General features: G+C 38.4%; 1 protein-coding gene across 1 annotated transcript in view; it reads right to left on the reverse strand.

Annotated features, from left to right (window-relative positions):
- Positions 1 to 5,534: 5,534 nt before the first annotated feature.
- The window catches only part of SCG2 (secretogranin II), a 30,396-nt gene continuing 15,491 nt past the window's right edge, over positions 5,535 to 20,439 (reverse strand). Inside the window, exons 2-3 of the mRNA XM_079782692.1 lie at positions 10,394 to 10,568; positions 5,535 to 7,431 (exon numbers count right to left, since the gene is read on the reverse strand). Coding sequence (XP_079638818.1) covers positions 5,558 to 7,417 — 1,860 coding nt within the window. The 5' untranslated portion in view covers positions 7,418 to 7,431; positions 10,394 to 10,568 and the 3' untranslated portion in view covers positions 5,535 to 5,557. The remainder of the gene's footprint in view (positions 7,432 to 10,393; positions 10,569 to 20,439) is intronic.

Raw genomic sequence — 20,439 nt, forward strand, 5'->3', positions numbered from 1 at the left:
GTACACATAACTCTTTAAAGAGTTTCTTACCAACAAGGAAAGGAAAGCAGAGTGTATCACCTCAATGCAGAAAGGTGGGTAAAAATGAACATGGGAATCTGAAGACCCTCTCCTCAGGTTCTTTATTTTTCACAGTGAAACACGAAGCAATATAATCATGTGAGAGGGTTAGATATTTGCTGACAGAGGGGAAAATACAATATTATCTAAGGAGCGAGAAAAACTGAATGGGTTGGGGGTGTATAGGATTCCAGGAGCGTATTATGGGCCACTTGAAGTCAGTGAGCATGAATTAAGTGAAATCAATCAGTAATGGTATGTTTTCCTGCTATGTTCAGTTGTAGGAGAGAAGGTAAGAGTGGGTGGCGAATTGGAATTAACTAGAATTCTTGTGTATAAAGCAATTACAATGCTAAGTGAAATAAGTCAGGCAGAGAAAGACAAGTACCATATGATTTCACTCATATGTGGAATCCAATGAACAAAATGAACTAACAAGCAAAACAGAGACAGACTCTTAGAGAGCAGGCTAATAGCTGTCTCGGAGAGGGGAGTTTGTGGGGCTGAGTTGGGTGGTGGAGGGGTAGAGCAAAAAAGAAAAAAGAGAGAGAAAACTCATGAACATGGATAACAGTGTGGTGATTGCTTGGAGGAGGTGGCATTAGGAGGAGGTAGAAGAGGGGATAGAAGGATAAATGGTGATCGAAGGAGACTTGACTTGGGTTGGTGAACACACAATATAGTGTACAGATGATGTGTTGTGGAATTGTGCACCTGAAACCTGTATAATTTTGTTAACCAATGTCACCTCAATAAATTCATTACAAGGGAAAATAAAGAAACATGAGAGACCCAAGGAAGTTAAGAATGTTTACAAAGGCCCTAGCCGGGTTGGCTAAGTGGATAGAGTGTCAGCCTGTGGACTAAAGTGTCCCAGATTCCATTCCGTTCAAGGGCATATGTCTGGGTTGCGGGATCAATCCCCAGTAGGGGGAGTGCAGAAAGCAGCCGATCAATGATTCTTTCTCAACATTGATGTTTCTATCTCTCTCTCCCTCTCCCTTCCTCTCAGAAATCAATATTAAAAAAAAAAAGAATGTATACAAAGGAGTGACTGTAATGACAAACATGAAATTTAAGCTTGACAATGTGAGTGGTGAAAAATATAGGGAGAGAGAGAGTAGAAAGATGACAAGATCCATGGATTACATTTTTGGTGGGTGTGGGGAATTATTGGAACAAAGGTACTAGAGAAATTGCACTGGAAATATACAAGGTGGTTGTTAGAGTGAAATGTTTAGCATTTAGATTTAGGATGGGTTGCACTTACTGGTAAGGAAAAGATCAAGGGGTAACTATGCAAGTGCATAGTTGATGGAGGATAAAGGCTGGAAAGTGTTGGAAAGGTCATTTTCATGGATATTGAAATCAACAAGTGTTAGAAAAAGTGACAGTAAGCAGGAGTTACTGTTTTTAATGTATGAGGGGCCATAGATGATTGCGACAGTGAGGGAGGGGTAATAAATGGCTACTGGGTGATGGCATGAAATTTAAAGTGGCAAATCCAGACAGAGTAAGCCTTAAATTTACATAGTGTTACATGTTGCATATATTTTAATTTTTAAAAAACACCATTATTCTAGCTGTTCTGGATGTCCAACATTTTGTCTTAACCTTTACTTGGGTTTTGTGAACCTCTGTGGGTTTTTTTTGTTTGTTTGTTTTTTATTAATTTCAGAGAGGAAGGGAGAGGGAGAGAGAGAGATAGAAACATCAATGATGAGAGAGAATCATTGATTGGCTGCCTCCTGCACGTCCCTGACTGGGTGTCTGAGCCAGCAACCTGGGTATGTGCCCTGACTAGGAATCGAACTCTGACCTCTTGGTTCATAGGTCGATGCTCAACCACTGAGCCACGCTGGCCAGGCTCTATTCATGTTTTTGATACATCTAATTTGACTTGCTTTTACTTCATTTGCATGTAAGATAATCCTCACTAATAATAAAGCATACCATTTCCCCTCAAAAAAGGTTGAAAGAAAAAATGTTCCATAAGCAGCAAAAAGGAGCAAGGAAGAGAGTGTCAGGGGAAGCAGCAACTTCAGTGGAGAGATAGGTCCTCTCAGAGCAGGAAGGTAAAGAGAACATTTACAGGAGAGGTTGAGGATGCAGAGGGTTTTGTTGATGACTGACCTTAGGTATTAAAGGGCATGATGAACAATGTTATAGAATATGGAAAAGAGTAGGAACTGGGGTTTAAAAGGTGATAAAGTTTGGGGGGGGGGGGGCTTTGAGTGTGGGAAATGAGGGATGACTTGGAAGTCTTATTTTAAATGGCACAATTGGTTTAGTCCTAATTGTCCCCAAAGCAGGTAAGGAGGAGAGGCTGTGAATATTGAGGGGAGGGATGGCTGGGTAGGTGAGAGTCTGGCCAAGATCATACAGAATGCGAAGCTCTTATATGACTCCGTCTGATGGAGGCCTGGACTCCTATAAGAGGTGCAGTCTTGGTGTACAGACAGGTTCTCTCTCCTTCCAGTGGAAGCCTTCAGAAGGCACCTGCTTGGTGGGCTCCAGCTACTCCATGACTTCTGCTGAAAGAGACTCCTGGGAAGGAAAAGCGATACTGTGGCCCTAATTCTAATTAATTTGTCATCTACGTCCTTGAATAGTACTTATAACTTTATTTCTTTTTTTAAAATATATTTTATTGATTTTTTACAGAGAAGAAGGGAGAGGGATAGAGAGTTAGAAACATTGATGAGAGAGAAACATCGATCAGCTGCCTCCTGCACACCCCCTACTGGGGATGTGCCTGCAACCAAGGTACATGCCCTTGACTGGAATCAAACCTGGGTCTCTTCAGTCCACAGGCCGACGCTCTATCCACTGAGCCAAACCGGTTAGGGCGATAACTTTATTTCTTATGCTAGTGAGCCATATACTTATGAAAAAGTATTTGGATCAGAAATAAATAAGCCTTGCCGAAACCGGTTTGGCTCAGTGGATAGAGCGTCGGCCTGCGGACTGAAAGGTCCCAGGTTCGATTCCGGTCAAGGGCATGTGCCTTGGTTGCGGGCGCATCCCCGGTGGGGGGTGTGCAGGAGGCAGCTGATCGATGTTTCTCTCTCATCGATGTTTCTAGCTCTCTGTCCCTCTCTCTTCCTCTCTGTAAAAAATCAATAATATATATATATAAAAGAAAGAAAGAAATAAGCCTGATGACTCAGTAGCTGGAGACACAGTGGTACTGCAAAAAGGCAAAGATGTTTGCTGACTGCTGTCTGAGAGAAGTCAGGCAGAGAATATATATCCCAAATTAAATATCTCCCCAACTGCCAATCCTGATGCCTGAAATGTCATCGTTAGAGAATGGTGGAATTTCAACTGAGACTTTAAGAAAAAGCATCACTTTGTGTTGTAGTAAAATGAGTACAGGGTTTGACATCCTCCTGGTTTGTGTATCAATCCCAGCCTGGACTCTCATCAGCTGTGTTGTGTCTGTCACTTCCTCTCACTTCCTAACCTGTCAGGAGAGCAAGTTTCTTTTGGGTGTAGATGGTCCAAGGTATCATGTCTGCTAAGGGCTTGCATGGAAATAGTCACATGGAGGATTTAGTGTACTAGGAGTGGATTACCTCATGAAACAGAAGATTGAAGAGAATATATAATGGGAAGAAGGTGGATATGGACATTGGCATCTAAATATGTAGCTGTACTTTAAGCTTCACCAATATCCAGGCTCTCTCACTACTGCCTTGCGTGATAGTAAGGTTCATAGGATGGGGGTTTTTGGGGGTCAGAAAGTATTTGAGTAAAGACCACTTATTAGAAGCACGGTAGAGATCATTCACCTCTAAGGGCTCTTCCATTTGTAGATTATTGGATTTCATATAATTGTATGACAATTGGGACAGAAAAGAGGAAAAAATTATGAAGCAGGAAAACCTACATTCAGTGTTTTCTCTTAAGCCATTCAAGGATAGTTTCCCATCCCCACCCCTGAGACATACACATACACATACACATACACATACACATACACATACACATACACATACACACAGACACATACACATACGCACAGACACACACTTGTGCCCTCACTTGGAAGTGACCCACACTGAGATGTCATGAGCTTCTCACCATCCCACCTCCAAAGTCCCAAGTCTCAGGGGAAAGGGCACTTCCCAGAGAGTCGGTGTAGTGAAGTGGTTAAGAATACAGGCTTTGTCAGCTTACAGGCTGGGTGACTTTGGGAAAGCTATATAACCTTTCTGAGTTTTGTTTTTCCTGAAAAAGGGAGATAAAAGACCTTTGACAGTGGTATAGTAGAGACCAAATGAATTCAAAGTATGTAAAGTGTTTAGTATAGTGCCCAGTGCAAAATAAGCATTCAATAAATAGTGAAAATTATTTCCTTGGTTGTTTTTTAACAACCATTGTCATATTTGTTGTTCTATATGTTTTCTTGCTGTTGTTGTTGATTTCCTGTTGATATGTTTGGATGCTGGTATCTTCCCCACCCGCTGAAGTGATGCACATTGTAACAGTTATGTACTGCCTACCCCATTCAGAATTCTCTCTAGCACTAGGACAAGAGAGAGGGCAGCTTGTGTGTTCTCACTGTGACCATTCACTTAGCTGACAGTCAGTTTTGGGTCTCTTAACCCCTCTTGAATCATAAAAAAGAGGCAAAAGCCTTGTATTCTGGGGACCAAGGTGACCTGGGAATAGGTAAATTGCTTCTAAGGCTATAGTCATTTCTGATTGTCCTGTACACAACTTTTTTTTTCCATGTTGGTTATGTGTATGGAAGAATTAAATGTTTTTATTTATATAAATCAAGGGTAAAAAGTATAAAAAGGACAATGAAAACCTTAGACAAGCATTAGATAGTGTGCTGTTAGAGGATGTTGCATTCTATAAGCATATACCATGATCATATGTGTATCACTCATGATATCTTACCTGGGTGGGCTGTGGAAGGTGATGATTTTCTCTTTTCACTCCATACTTCTTGCTCCATAGTCATTGTCTCTGGTTTTCCAGAATGAAGAGTCCACAGTTGTCCAGAAATAAGATTTATTAATCAAAAATAAAACACACATTGAAAAGACCTTGTAAATAAAACTATATATTTATAATGCTTTATTTATTTTTTGCTTCAGTACTGCACAAAACACTACAGACAATAACAAAATAATTCAATAAATATTAAAAACCTTCAAGAGAATTATAAGACACTCTTTATCATATGTGAGCATCCACAAGGCCACGACCATTAGATACACTATTAAACACTATCATAGATATCTTTCTTAAATAAGGGATATAATTACTTTTTTATCCAGAAGTCATAGCATTTACACATATCAACACACAAGAGAACAACTCAGAGTGAGTGAAGCAGACACCCAGTGAAATGGAGGCATCTGCCTGTACATCATTTAAAGATATTACACTGTTAACAAGATAGAAGTCAACACACTAAAGAGAAAAGTTGGGGTTTTCTTGGGGTCAGAGGAGTGAAAGTAGGGCATTTCATGAAAGCCTCTTACATATTTTCCATTGCTCTCTTAGTAATATGCTCCCTTCCCTTTTCTGCCTTTTCTTGGTTGAGGTATTCCAGCACTTTCATTAACAGATCTTCATCCAAGTACTGTCTGTTTGGGGTATTCTCATTCTTCGGGGGCCCCATAGGGAGCCGTTTGCTTACGGAGGCTGGTTTGTCAATCTCCTGAGAGCTGCCTTGATTCAAATGTTCTTTGATGGCCTGCTCGACTTGGTCCTCTTCCTGTAGGTCATCTTCAGATGAGACTTGACTGGGAGCTCGCTTCATCTGGTTTGGATTCATGATCTCGGGGTATTTAACTAGCATCCTGGCCAAGTACTCTCCTAATTCTTGATCCTTGTCATTCAGGTTTTCATAGGCCATTTGTCTGTTTTCAGCATCTGGCATCCAGACACCTTTGGACAGCTGATTTGCTCTCGATCTTCCAGGACCATAGGGGAGTCTTGGCAGAACCTTCTCTCTGTTATACTGACTGGAAAAATATGGAGGCTTTTGATTTGCAGCACTATCCATCCCTAAAAGATTTAAAATGTCCTCAACAGTGAGCCCATCTGGTAGGGCCTCTGTCACAGTACGCCCAGGTATTTTGGGGTAGCCATTCTTGGAAAGCATCTTATTTTGGAACATATCTGGACGGTCTAAGTCAATCTCTGAGGTGTCATCTAGGTCAACAGGAAGTTCAAGTTCCGGCTCTGGTTCCACTGATCCATTTGGCTTCTCTCCTGTTTTGAGCATGTCAATTAAGTCTTCAGGAGGTATCTGCAAATTCCTTGAAATTTCAATCAGCTGATAAATAGACTGAGAATCAAGTGGTTTCTCAAAAAGCCTGGTTGCTTTCTCCCCATTTTGCCCATTCTGTGACCTCCCACTTCCTGCAGCATTCACTAACCTTTTCAGATAGGCAATTACTTTGGAGACATCATCTGAGAGTTGATCTTTACTCTCTTTCCGGAGATCTTCATCCTGGAGGCCCAGCTGCCCTGAACGCTTCATTTCATTATTGATTTGTTCAGTTTTTTCTATATTCTCTTTGCTGTCCTTTACCTCTTCCTGGGTTTGACTCTCTATTTTTTCCTCTACTGGATTCCAATCTTCGCCCCCAACCACATCTTCATAGGCAATGTTATTGGCCTTGTAGATATCATCTTCATCATCTGTGTAAAGTTTTTGCTCCTCATCTGACCTCTCACGCTTCTGGTTGTTTGGTCCTGTCAATTTCCCCAGCTCTTGGAACACAGATTCCAATGTAGCAAGACTTTGAGGAGTATATTGCTCCTCCACTATTTCATTTGTGCGCTTAAAGGGGTTGTCCCTGGAATTCTCTTCATACATAGGAGGGAATCGCATGTGCTTGAGCTTTCTCTCTGCCCACTGTTGAGTTTCATAATCATCAGGCATGTCAACTGGAAAGTTCTTCTCTGAATTCAAGGTATAGGGCTTGTTTTCATTTGGTTCAGACTGGGGCTCATTTTCAGCCTGTCTCAGAGCTTCAAGGATTATTTTCATCCACTCATCTTCACTCAGGGAATCCCTTGAACTTTCTGAGAAGTGACTTTCATCTCCATTTTCTTTTTGCTGAAGGGGAACAGAGACACCTTGGTAGGGATTATAGTCTGGGCTGCTTTCTTCTTTGTGAGCTTGTTGTCGGAGCTTTTCTATATATTCCAAAGCCCTGATCATTTCAGGACTGGGGAACCTTTGGACGTTTTCCAATCTGAGGTCTGGTTCTTTCTGAAGCAGCTGGTTTCGCTGAAATGAAGCTGCCTCAGCCCCAAAGATGAGGAAAATTAAAGAGATGAGAGACAGGGCTGCTCCAAGCCAGTGAGTCTTAGCTTCTGCCATGTTCGAAAGATTTCCTTAAAAAGGGAAAACATGAGTTAACACAAATGAAGCAGACAAGAAGACACTATAGCAAAAGATGTAATTGACCATTGAGGGAAAAAACATAGTATAGATTACTTCACATTAAATTTAGAATGACTTTTTAAAATCTATAAATATATCCACTATGATTATCACAAGCTAACTATAGGAACCTAGCAAAATTTTTGCCCATTTGCATAAAATTTTGCATGATATACACTTGGTTAAAATACTAACAAAAACAATGATTTGGTGTTTCTCAAATTTTATTTTTTTAATTATGAAACATGTCATTTGTTTTCAGTATGCATTGTTTCTTTTTAATGAAGACTTTCCAAGATGAGTTTTAGTTTTCTTGTACAGCATTCCTATTGAAATCGTTGGCAAAAAAGGTTAGTTGGCTTAATTTAAAACATGCATGTACACATGCACATACACACACACACACATACACACAATAATTTCCATAAGCTTGTATCAAAAAACATGTGGTTTAGTTTATAAATTGTCCACCTAATTTTGTTGTAGAAATATAGTAGCCATAATATTATTACATATAATAAATTGATACAGCATGTTAATGTCAGTCATAATGAATTACCTTGTGGATGAGTTCCACTCACATACATTTTTCAGAAATAACTTATTCTCACTCTGTCACCAAACCTAACTATCCATTTTGGAAGGTGTGCACCTTAATAACCTCCACAAGATGTGTTTTCTCAGGTCCGAACTAGTAGACTAACCCAATGAAGTTTCTTTTTGTGTAAGCATATTAAAATAATACATTAAACTCTTTTAAAATATCTTATGTTCCATATTTCTTCTAATAATTTTATTGTAACTGTCTTACAAAATGCAATCATGGTTATATTTTTCATCAGCCCTCAACAGTGTATAGTAAATAATAACAGATGCTACAGAGAGAACATAAGTTTACTTAACCAATCTATTTCTGTACTTGTGAGTGTTCAGATTCAGCTTGTCTTATGTCTGTGTCTATTTTTTGTCCGGACCTGTGAAATCTTAAATGACTCATACTGTTAAAATGTCTTAAAATAACCACTATGTAACTCTCAATTTAGATATATACAGACCATATGTTGAATTCTTCCTACTTAAAAATTTTCATTCATTTTTCTCCACTTCCTTATTATCTCACATATGAATTAACAAGGATGTCAGTTCTTATATGTTTTATATTTGCATTGCAAATATTAAAGAACTATCTTAATGCTTGTAATTTGGTTTCAAATAAAATAAATTTAAAAGAAGTTTATAAGTTTGCTCATGATATCTTACCTGGATCATGGTTTTGTGATATATAAACAATGTGGGTACAAGTTTCTGTTAGCTTAGATATCAACTGTGGAAAATATTGTTTACTAGATCATATTGGTATTTAAGTAATTTCAAAGCCTCAAAATGATTGTAGTTATAGAAATTTCTTTAGCACTGATGCATATATATATATATATATTAAAATGATTCTCATTAACCAGTACATTTAATTTACTGAAAGAAAAAATCTCTAAAGGCATGTCAGAGAAAACTTCTAAAATACTCACTATGAATTAATGTTTACTGAAATAAATTTTAGTCATAAATTCTTAGTTCTAAATAAAAATACAGTATGCATTGTTCCTTTTATTATTTTAGGATTAATTTAGCCTTGGCAATCTATTTTCAACATTATCACTTGAAACAATTTTAATTTAATAAACTAATTTTCTTTTAAACCATTATCCTGAAGTATTCTTAACATAAGAATGATGTGCTTGTCTTTAAAATCATTTTCTTATAGCTGGGCTTTGCTGTGGGATTGGGACAGAATACTTAATGCAGTTATTCAAAGCACCACCTAACAAGCTCTAGCCTTTGGTCATTTATAAGGTTCAGTTCGGATGACATAGTTATTGCCTTTGAGGAAGACTCAAGGGATTTCTTTCTCAGGTAGCAGCTCTTCTAAGTAACAAAGATGATTTCAACAGCTCTCTAACATCCTATATAGGGATTGAACTAAAGCCCCACTCATTAAAATGTACTTTCTATTGAAATTCAACTGAAACATGGACAAATACAGGTGGGTATCTAATTCAAGCAATTCAACTAGTTAGGATACAGAAAACACACACACACACACACACACACACACACACACACACACACACACAATTGACCCATTCAAAGTCTAACAAAATATTGTACAACCCTTTTAAATCAAAGCATAATAGTAATTTATACAGTTATGGATTTTTCCCTCATGTATTCAAAATTATCATCTCTCTGTAATTCATGGTCATATTCAACCTATAACCCAAGATAATATTTCACTCTGAATAAAGGAAGAAGCCTGTGTTCCAGACAATTCTAATTTTACTTTTCCAGGACTAAAATTAGGAAATATGATGTAAGCCCTTTCAGAGTATACCAATTCAGAAAATAATTTTATATAGTTAATTTTGAGCTCTTGCAAGGTAAATGTCAAAGAAAAAAGTAGTTCCAAAATTGGTTGCTAAAATTTATGACTGATGTGTTTAACATTTCAATCAGTGAAAACCTACTGTTAAAAATAGTAAGCATATAAATTATATCTGTGGCTTTGTATCTGGTTCTTAGGAGGAAAAACAACAAATTAAGGAAAGAAACAAAATGTCAAGCTTGGTTAACATTACATTAATATGTGTATTGATACTAAAATTCTTAACTTTTCATGTTTCTTATGATTAAATAACATTATTATTGGTAAATATCTAACAGGAAGTGGCATAAATCATAGGTTCAATCACATATATACACATGCAGGGTCCTTACATTGGCTGACGAGCAGCAGGTTGCTATTCAGTTATTCTATAGATATAAGCTTGTCAAACGATCTTTCTTCTCAGCTAGGAATTAAGGGAAGAACAAGTAATTTAGAACTTTCCAATAAACCAAACAGAAAAGCAGTCTTACCTCTTCTTTATATGGCAGAGAAAGTCTACAGTATGTTCCTCCCGGTCCGCCTGGTGAGCTGGTCGGGCCGTTTCAGCACCCGGACAGCTCCTGGGCTTATAGGGAGCCTGGCGCCTGACTCCGCACTGCCACACTGACGTCACCGCGCCAAGCCACAAACCCGAGCACAAGCGAGCTTTTTCAAAGAACCCGAGAGAAAATAATCACTTTATATATTTTTTTTTAAAAAAAATGCTGCATGCTTACGCCACCTGTCTTTTTGTGGCAAAAATTGCAGTTGTCTTTTTTCTTTTAATCTTTGAGGCTTGAAATAAAATCCTCTGCGCAATTTCCCTTAGAAAGAATTCTGCCAGACAGACATGGCTCATTGCAATACCATCTCAACTGTGTTCTAGTATCTTGTGATAAGGTTTTCTTGTTGATGCTTTTCTTGTCATCGTTATAAGAAAGTTTTATAGACAAGGATTTTTTCTTCTTCATTGCCCACAAAGAAATTACATTATCATTCCCTGGTATACGCTAAGAGGAATGGAGGACACAGTGCGAATGTGAAAAGTTTTTATTTCACATCATGACCACAAGCAGCAGCACTGCTTTTAAATTGGTATTTATTTAAATAAAAAAGTTTTCTGTTTAAAAATGAAATTAAACTTTAAGTTTCTAATGACGGAATTTTGCTTTAGAGTTTTGTAATTTTGAACTAGGCATTCCTAAGGTTACGAGTATAGCATAATTCTATATGAACCTGGTGTAATCTTTTATATCTTATCTCAATAAAGGAAGCTCAGAAGTTCAGCGTTAATGAAAATATTTCTATTAAGGGAAAAACAAATTCTTTCAGTTACAAAAAAGTGATAAATGTTATTAAAATTTATTTACAGTTGAGAGGAAGTTGGACTATAAATATTTTCCTTCTGTTGAATCTGTGAATTGAATATCTTCCAAAAATGTGACCAATCCAGGGAATAATATACTAGTTAACTACCAACTTCTCAGATTTGTAATTCATGAGCATTCCTGTGCTAATTATATATTTTAATAATTTATACAAGTATAAATTTTAATTTTATTTTATTAAAGATATGAGATGGTACTTGAGAAATGGGTTTTACTCAGGCCTCTTCAAACTAGAACGTGACCATGCTCTAAAAACCCATTATGAAATATGAGATTATTGGGTGAATTGGCCATAGGATTCCAGCCTGAGCCTATATGAGTTCCATGTCAATCCTCATATAGTCTCTCAACCATTTAGGGAAATCAAATATCTTCACCAGGAGAGCAGCAAGAGAGAATCAGGGCCACTTTTCCCAAGATTCTGCTTCATTAGCTCACTGAAACAATGTTAGAATTAATTTGTGATTGACTCTTGGCTCCTGACACCTTTATATCTCTGTTAATGAATAATCATCCACTGATTTATGCATTCAATAAGTTGCAATGACTACTAAGTGCCAGATGAATGATATATAATGATACATATAGATGATATATAAAGGTGTATGTGTGTATGTATATGTGTATATATATATACACACACATATAAACATACACACACACACACACATATATATATATGTATATATATATATGTATATGTATATGTATATATATATATATATATACCGTATTTTCCGGTGTATAAGATGACTGGGCATATAAGACGACCCCCAACTTTTCCAGTTAAAATATAGAGTTTGGGATATACCCGCCCTATAAGATGACACCCAGTGTATAAGACAACCCCTGACTTTTGAGAAGATTTTCCTGGGTTAAAAAGTCGTCTTTTTAACCCAGGAATATATATATATATATATATATTGCTTTGGGGAATGCTTTAGTTCAGTGTAGATGACAGACAAACATTATCCTATATAATAAAAGTCTAATATGCAAATTGTCCCCTCGACCAGGAGTTCGACTGGGAATTCAACCAGGGGGCGGGGCCAGCCCACCAACCTCCCATGGCCACACCCCCTGGTCGGCCTCACCCCCAATAGCTCCTCCCACCCTGATTGGGGGTGGGGCCAGCCTACCAACTGCCCATGGCCCCTCCTCCTGGCTGGCCAACCACCTATGGCTCCTCCCCTTGGCTGGCTCCACCCCTGATCAGCCCCCCCCAGCCCAACTGCCCGCGGCCCCTCCCCCAGCCGTGCAAGAATTCATGCACCAGGCCTCTAGTTTTGATATAAATTGGAAAGCACTAAGAAAGAGGTTAGCCAGCAGTGTTTGGGAGACATGGAGGGCCACTTGGTTCAATAGAAATTCAGGGGGTAAAATTTAGAGGGAGGAGGAAAGCCTCCTGGGAAAAGAAGCCTGGACTGATATATTTCATTACCATGTTTTATTAAACTGATACCTAACTATGCTAGGTAAACCATAGTACTCTTGAATTCCTTAAGGAAATAGGAATAGTTTAAAACCTTAGGGAAAAAAATCTTGGGAAAAGTGGCCCTGATTCTCTCTTGCTGCTCTCCTGGTGAAGATATTTGATTTCCCTAAATGGTTGAGAGACTATATGAGGATTGACATGGAACTCATATAGGCTCAGGCTGGAATCCTATGGCCAATTCACCCAATAATCTCATATTTCATAATGGGTTTTTAGAGCATGGTCACGTTCTAGTTTGAAGAGGCCTGAGTAAAACCCATTTCTCAAGTACCATCTCAATGAAACCAGTATTTGCTGATATCTTTGTCATCTCTACACATTTGATAATAGTTTCTTAAATTCTGACAAAGGCCACTGTGAGTTTGACTAAATTTGTTTTCCAGTAGTTCTGTATGGCCAGTTGAGCTAACTAGTATCAACTCAGCCTCAGAAAATTCCACAAGTTTACTCTTAAAGGGTTGAGTTGGTTCAGCATAGGTCTCAACAGCTCTCAAGAAAGTCACTCTTGACCTAGTTAGTTCACATACGTGGAATGAACTTTTTTGGCAAGGACTGGAAGCTATATTCCTTCTAAGATTCCAAAGTCAACCTCTTTCCTGGGAATGTCTTTAATCTCTCAGAAACCATATAAACTCTAAATAGACTTGAGATATCAGGAGGCAGCTGCTATATGGACTGGTTCCATCAGCTAAAGGGGTCAGTAGATCAATGAACCGTATGTGGGTAACTGAATTCCTGTCTACTATAAGATACTATGGTAAATAATTATCACTCATTGAGTTCCATTATGTTTCACACTGTACTTGGAACTTCAGCAACCTAACTTAATCCTCAGGACAACTATAATGGATAGCTATTTTTATCTCTGTTTTGCAGATGAAAAACTGAAACTCAGAAATAAAAACGTTGGCCACTGTTCCCTCGCTTATAATTGGTAGAAGTAGATTTGCTTAGTTCTTTCCAAAGTTATTTCAATAATGAATATTATGATCCAGGTACTTTGCTAGGTGATAGAAATACAGAAATTAATATAGCATGGATCCAATAATTAACAATCCAAGTCTAGAATGTAGTCACTTTGACAAAAATCCTCAGGGGTTGTCCCAATTGCTTTTCCTGGTCACTGTCCCCTTAGGCTAGGCCCAGACTCCTATCTGGAGCAGCAACATGGAAAACAAGACTCAACAATAAATTACTTTCTTGATGTTATGGGATATATTAAAATATCTTCCAAACAAGAGAGTAGTTATTGAATTTGGAAAATTCTATTCTCCAGTGTCCTGTGTTTTATAGATTTTTCAATGAATTATACTTAATATATCTCTAGAAGCCATTAATTTTTGCCAGTAGTTATTTGTTTTAAAGAAATCTATTTTCTCTAATAGATACCTACTTGGAGAAGTTAAAATGCAATATATACAGAGAGAAAGAAACTTTTTTGTTGGTGTAAAATCTTTTAGAGATAATGTATTAAAGATAACCTATAAAGCTTTTTACCAATAAACCTAAGATATGATTATTTTAAATGTTCCTTACAAAATTTAATTTTCTGTTAGGTCCAAATTGCAAACTATCATTGCCTCTAAGAAGCAAAGCTCTATATCTTGGACATTTTCAAAATAATTATGTGCTGTGTATGATAATGGTTTTTTACTAAATTATCTTGCATCTCCACCATGGAGCTGTTAAGAGCAAGCTAATCATTAACAATTTAAATCAAAGTAATTAAAATGAACTAATTTGTTTTTATGATTGGATTTCCTTAAATCTTGATCATTTTGTTCTTTTTTATAGTTTCATATTTCATTCAGACCAGATTTTTATTTTATTTTTGTCATTTATAAAAGCAATCTTCTACCTTAGTAATCCTTCAGTTTGAAACGTATCTCTCTTCCACTCCATTACACTTCTCATTTTGTTTCAATTTATATGAAAGCAATTAAGATCCAGAAGGCCAATGTGTCTTCTTTCTCCTATTTCCCCCATCTCCTTCTTCTCTGTCTCTAACTCCCTCCCCTCACCCTTCTCTTCCTTGGAAGACAAGACTCTCATGGAGGAGTCTGATCTGCAGTGCCTATGGCCTGAGGTCCTCCAGTATTCCCTGGGGTAGGGGTATAGGGGTCGTTGTCTGCACTGCCCTCCCCTGGCCCCCCAAGGCCTGGGCTACTTTTCATTGCTCATTTCTCACCTGTCTGCCTTCCTTCCCTTCTTTTCACTTTTCCTTCTTTGCACTCCTTGTTAACTCTTTACCTCTCTGGTGCATTGCTTTCAAAATTTACTTAAAAGTCCTCTCTTTTAGTTATAGCACACTTCCTTTATTAATAAATGTTCATGTCATAAAATGACTTTTTCTTAAACTCACTATCAAAGAGGAATGAAATGTTTTTCCACTTTCCTTGCAAAGGCAGAGCCTGCCAAATTGCTGTTCAGAGAACATATAAATCAGAAACTGGGTACACTTAATTTAATACTTTAACTACTAAGTTTCCCAGACAAAATCCACTAGAGGCAGGAACTGTTTTCTACCACTGTACCCACATGTCTAGCCCTGTACCTTGGACAACACAAAAATATTGGCCAACACAATCAATTCAATTGGGTTGAATTGTTTTAACAGTTTCTCATTCCTATTGTCAAAGCTTCACACACTCCATCTTGAGATTTTTTTAACCCTTTCAAAGTATCCTTATGCAAATCATCTGTCTTTCTTCATTTGAGCTTTAAGCACTGATCAAAAATTGGGTTTTGGTTGGGGGGCAGGGTAGGAAAATATTCTTTCACTATGGGAGCATTCTGTATCTTTCTAGTTTTTTCTCATTTTGTAAAACATTTTCCTAGTGTTTGAGTTAAAATTTGAAGTTGCATGCACATAAAGTAAAATGAGCCATTAAGAATCCCCACTATTTGTTTATTCTTTGTAATTTTTTTCTTACAACAACGATTCTTATTGGGAAGTGAAGTGTAAATTTTGGTAAATTGTGATTGGGTACAGAAGAAACATGAAGTTTTGAGAGTATTTTGAGGTTGTTATCCCTCCCCCCCCCCTCTTTTTTTATTCTATCAGTATACTGCATTACTAGTGGCCCTAGATAGAGTAGATAACATTTAAGGCCCCTTCTAATACTTGAACACTGTGCCTCTTTGCTATGTGAAATAGAAGTTAGCTGTGTAGCTATTTTTGCATTTGTCTGCTAGGTACTAAAGTATGATCTTTCTCATAAACTCTGTGAGAACCGTTTAAATCAAATAAATATAGGCTGTCTTATCCATTGTCTTTGGATTCTGGAACCATCTGGTGCTTGGAGGAAAAGAAAATACCAGTCTTTTAATCTAATATCATGTATGTTTGAGCAGCTGCTCCCTCAGTGGGTTTTGGGAGGAGATAGTTTATGCACTAAGAGTGAATTACTTTGCTTAAGCAATACTGAATGTCTCAATCTTTCAGATTCTTCGGGCATAATTGTTTTGTGAATCCATGTTTTCAGTATTTACATGTAATAAGGATATTTTTTATTGGAAATGAACCAGCTACATACTTCTTCCCCTATTTTTATCAGAGGCCCAGGGAGATGCAGGAATATCTTCAAGGTCAAAGTTAAGCATCTTTGTGGTTAAGGTTAGCATTTTGTGTCCAGGGTTCCCATTGACACATCAGATGACTTTCACAGTTCACTTTGTAGGGATTTTAGAGTGCTACTTTAGTAGAAAGTGTATATCACTTCTGCAGGTAGGGCACTTGCATATATAATATGAGGTGGGGAGCTGAAAATTTCTCCCCAACCTGAAACCTTCGCCTCAAATCTAGCAGCCACTGTATCTGTATTCCACATCACAGGCAATTTCTTTCTTGGAATTTTTGGTAGAGAGTCCAGAAATAAATCTAATCATCTAATTACATTGACACTGAAGAAAGAGTATATCCTACAGGTGAGTGATGTAGAGAGCATGTTAGAACAGTGACTATCAAAGTGTGGTCCCAAATCAGCAGCATTAGCATCACCTTGGAACTTGGTAGCAATGCACATTCTCTGGCCCGACCTGAATCTCCTGAATCAGAAACTCTAGTAATGGGTCCTAGCAATGGGAGATTGGTCCCTAAAACCCACCAGGTGATTCTAATGGATATTATAGTTTGAAGACCACAGAATTAGAGCATAAGAAGACAAGCCTGAGAGAAGGGCTATAGGGTGGACCCTGAGAATCATCGAAGACCCTAGAATAGAGGTAAGAATGCTGACCATGGGAAAAGTCTGGTGAAAAAATGAAGTCAAAAGCAACAAACGAGTGACATGACTGACTAATTTACAGTTTTACTCTGCCCAGCCCCTCTAAAATATAATAAAATAATGTGTATATTATAGAGTGCTTCTAGGCATAGACAAAACATCAAATAACGTTAAATTATGTAGTCTAAAATTCATTCCTTGCACAAGTCTCCTGGTTATATAAAGACAAAAAGCTCAGTTCTGGACTAGTGTGTCTGTAACACTTTTCTAACACTTGCACATCTTCCCTTTTTGGCCTTAGGCTCAGACTTTCTGCAGGTTGCAGGATCTAACCAGAGATTTATTAATATATTTGTATTTTTATTTAATTTATATTTGGGTTGCCTCCTATTTATGTAGGTGATCAATTTTTCAATTTGAGGCAGCGATACAAACCTCCTTATACTTAGGTTTAACCAAAGCCTCAATGTAGAAAAATATATATTAAGTAAATAATAGTAGTTATAATGCTTAGAGATAAAATAATTCTTCAAATGACTACATTTTTGGAAATTTGTGTTACACTGTAGTTCAGTCTCGAGTGAGACTTAATCCTCATTTTTGGATCCAAAACAGTTACAGCTCCCTCCTCTTTTTTCCCATCTCCAAGAATGCTATATTCAATGACAAAATTTTTTTTTTTCATTTAAAAAATGTTTTAGTTCTTCAGTAAAACTTTCCTCAGAACAAACTCAACAGGCGGCAGTAATGTACCGCAGAAGGTAGACTCCTAGTGGGCTTCTGTCTAGCTGTGTGGCCTCAGGCAAATTACTCAACCTCCTTGGGCCTCAGTTTCTTCATTTGCTGAACTAAGGTAATATTACCTAGGCTAACAGCCTCTGGGAGTAGCTGCAAGGATCCAATTATATTTTAGTTGTGGAAATGCTCTGGAACATTTGAGGCATTCTGCAGAAGAACCGCCTGATTATTTATTCACCTTCCAATCCCTGGGAATTCACGGCAACCGGGTTTGCGATCCTTAATTTTTTTTTTTTAATTGTAACCAACCTAAGAAAAGAATTTCCCTCAGATTTCTGGACGTCAATGCAAGGCAAGTTGTTTGCAGCGTCCCTCAACTAGAATGAAGAAGGGAAGAAACAAACGCAAGTGTTTGCGTAACAGCTGGAAGCCAGTTCCGCTCTCTGGCCAGCCGGAGGAGGTGGAGTTTCTTCTGGGAGCCGGCCTCTAGCTCCAGTTGCCTTGACTTCAGTCTCTCATGGCGTCAAAGGGATGAATTTAAAGTCAAAACACACCAGACTACAGGGAATGAGACGTGGGTCACGCTCCGCGGGGGCTGAGAGGTGCAGGTGAATCGGCAGCAGATATGAATGAAAGCCGAACACCTCATTTTAGCCCCGCGCAGCCGCCTCCTCAGCCCAGGGCCAAGTTCATGGTTTAATCATCACTCTCTCAGCTCAGCCCTGCACAAAGGGACACGCACAGGGGAAGCAATTTGCACATTATGCATTCATAGAGGCGCAGCCATTCATTACATTCATCCCCTGCCTCTGTCCTAATGAGTCTCGGGAACAAGGCTGAAATGTCAAGACGCTTTGGCGTCTTTTCCTGATGGGAGAACTACGTGATCCTGACAACACAGACAAGGCGGCAGCCGAGGTTCAGAGGGGCCTCGCCGCACACCCCGGAATGACTGCTTTCCCCAAGGCTCACAGACACGTTGGCTGCTGAGACAATTAAAATGTTCTGAGCCAATTAGACTCTTCAGGGTACCTTTTTTGGGCATTTATTTCCTGGCCTCAACTCTGAGATCTGTAATTAGCCTGTGTCTGTATCACTAGTATCCATTAGCTGATGCAGGAGTTGGTGTCTTTTAACAATAGCAGTCAAAAGCCGAGGATGTAAAATGTTGTTGTTGTTGTTGTTGTTTTGCCTACAAAGGTGAATTCCTTCCTTCTGAGCTATGCTCCATTACTCTTCATCTTAGCCAAAAGTCAAGAATCATCCATTAGGAGAAAGAGGCAGTTAATGGGCAAGTTCTGGCACCAGACTGCCTGAGTTTGAACCCTGCATCTGCACTTACTAGCTGCACAGGCCTGGTCAGCTTATTCCCTTTGTGCCTCTGCTTCCTTATCCATAAAATATAATTCGTAATAGTAGGTCCATCCTAGGGTTTTGTGTATTTCATCCAGAACAATAAGCATTCAATAACTATAGTACAATTATTAGCAGTAACCATCTACTGGGTATTTTCTTTGTGTCAAGCATTGCATTAGGCATCAAGGATACAATGCGAATACGATTCAGGGCCTGTCCACAGGGAGTCCATGGGGGAAAATATCTATACACACATAACTGCAGTGGGCTGGGATCAATCTGTGCATGAGGAGACCATAATTAATTCTGCATAGGGGGGCTGGAGAAGATCTCAGGTAGCTGGAACCTTTGAAAGTGGCTAAGATGGATCAAAGCTGCCAGAGGAGTAGAAGCTCTTGCTTCATCCTCACCTCCCAGGCAGTCTGGATCTTTACACAGAGCTTTCTTGAATGGTGACAGAGTATGTGGCTGTTCTGGAGCCTCACCAGTGGGTCCAGAGTCTTCCCTCCACACCTGTGCTCCTCCAGAAGGTCCTGCATGTCCCAGGGGATAGCTGTGTCTCCCAAACACAAAGATACTAAAGCCAGAAAAATAATGGATCCATTACAAGAACAAGAAAGGGACTTGCCTAAAACCAAGGTATTCTGCATTATCAGAATATTCTGGTCTTTGAGCCTTGGAATTAGACTCTCATAGCTTTTTATCAAAGGCCCCAATAGGACAGACACTGAGATAAACACTTTTTAGGAATTCTTGGATGAGAAAGGGTACCATAGGAAAATGAGGGGTGCAGTATAATTATAACAGCTAATGTTTATTAAGTTTACTACTTGCCTTGTACTTGACAATTACTATACCTTTACAACTGACCTATTAGGTAAGGAATATTACATGTTGAACTATATGAAATTACCATTTTTAGATAAAAAGTGGTTTAATATAGACAGTTTTACATGATTCAAACTAGTCACTATTGAGCTTACAGGTTTCACCCTCATAGCCTTGCTATTTTATCCCACTTGGAAATGTGATTAGTTAGGTGAAATAAGTTTAAACTTGAGAATTTAATGATGATCTTTTATATAAGTGAAATCTCCACTGAGCAAATCTAAATCTCATTGGGGATTGCTGGAACCAGTTTTGTATAACTGGGTCTTACACGGCTACATGGAGAGTGTGTTCTCCTTCAGCCTCCCACCCTACCCCATAAGTCTTTGATAGAAGTGAGTGCCTCCTTCAAGAGCCACCATTTCTCAGCAGGTTTTAAGTAAAGGTGCAAAATTCAGCAAGATGGGTATGGGCTTCACTACATTCAGATGTACGTCATTCTGTTT

Source organism: Cnephaeus nilssonii (genome assembly GCF_951640355.1).
Source record: "Cnephaeus nilssonii genome assembly, chromosome: 10".
NCBI classification, from domain to species: Eukaryota; Metazoa; Chordata; class Mammalia; order Chiroptera; family Vespertilionidae; genus Cnephaeus; species Cnephaeus nilssonii.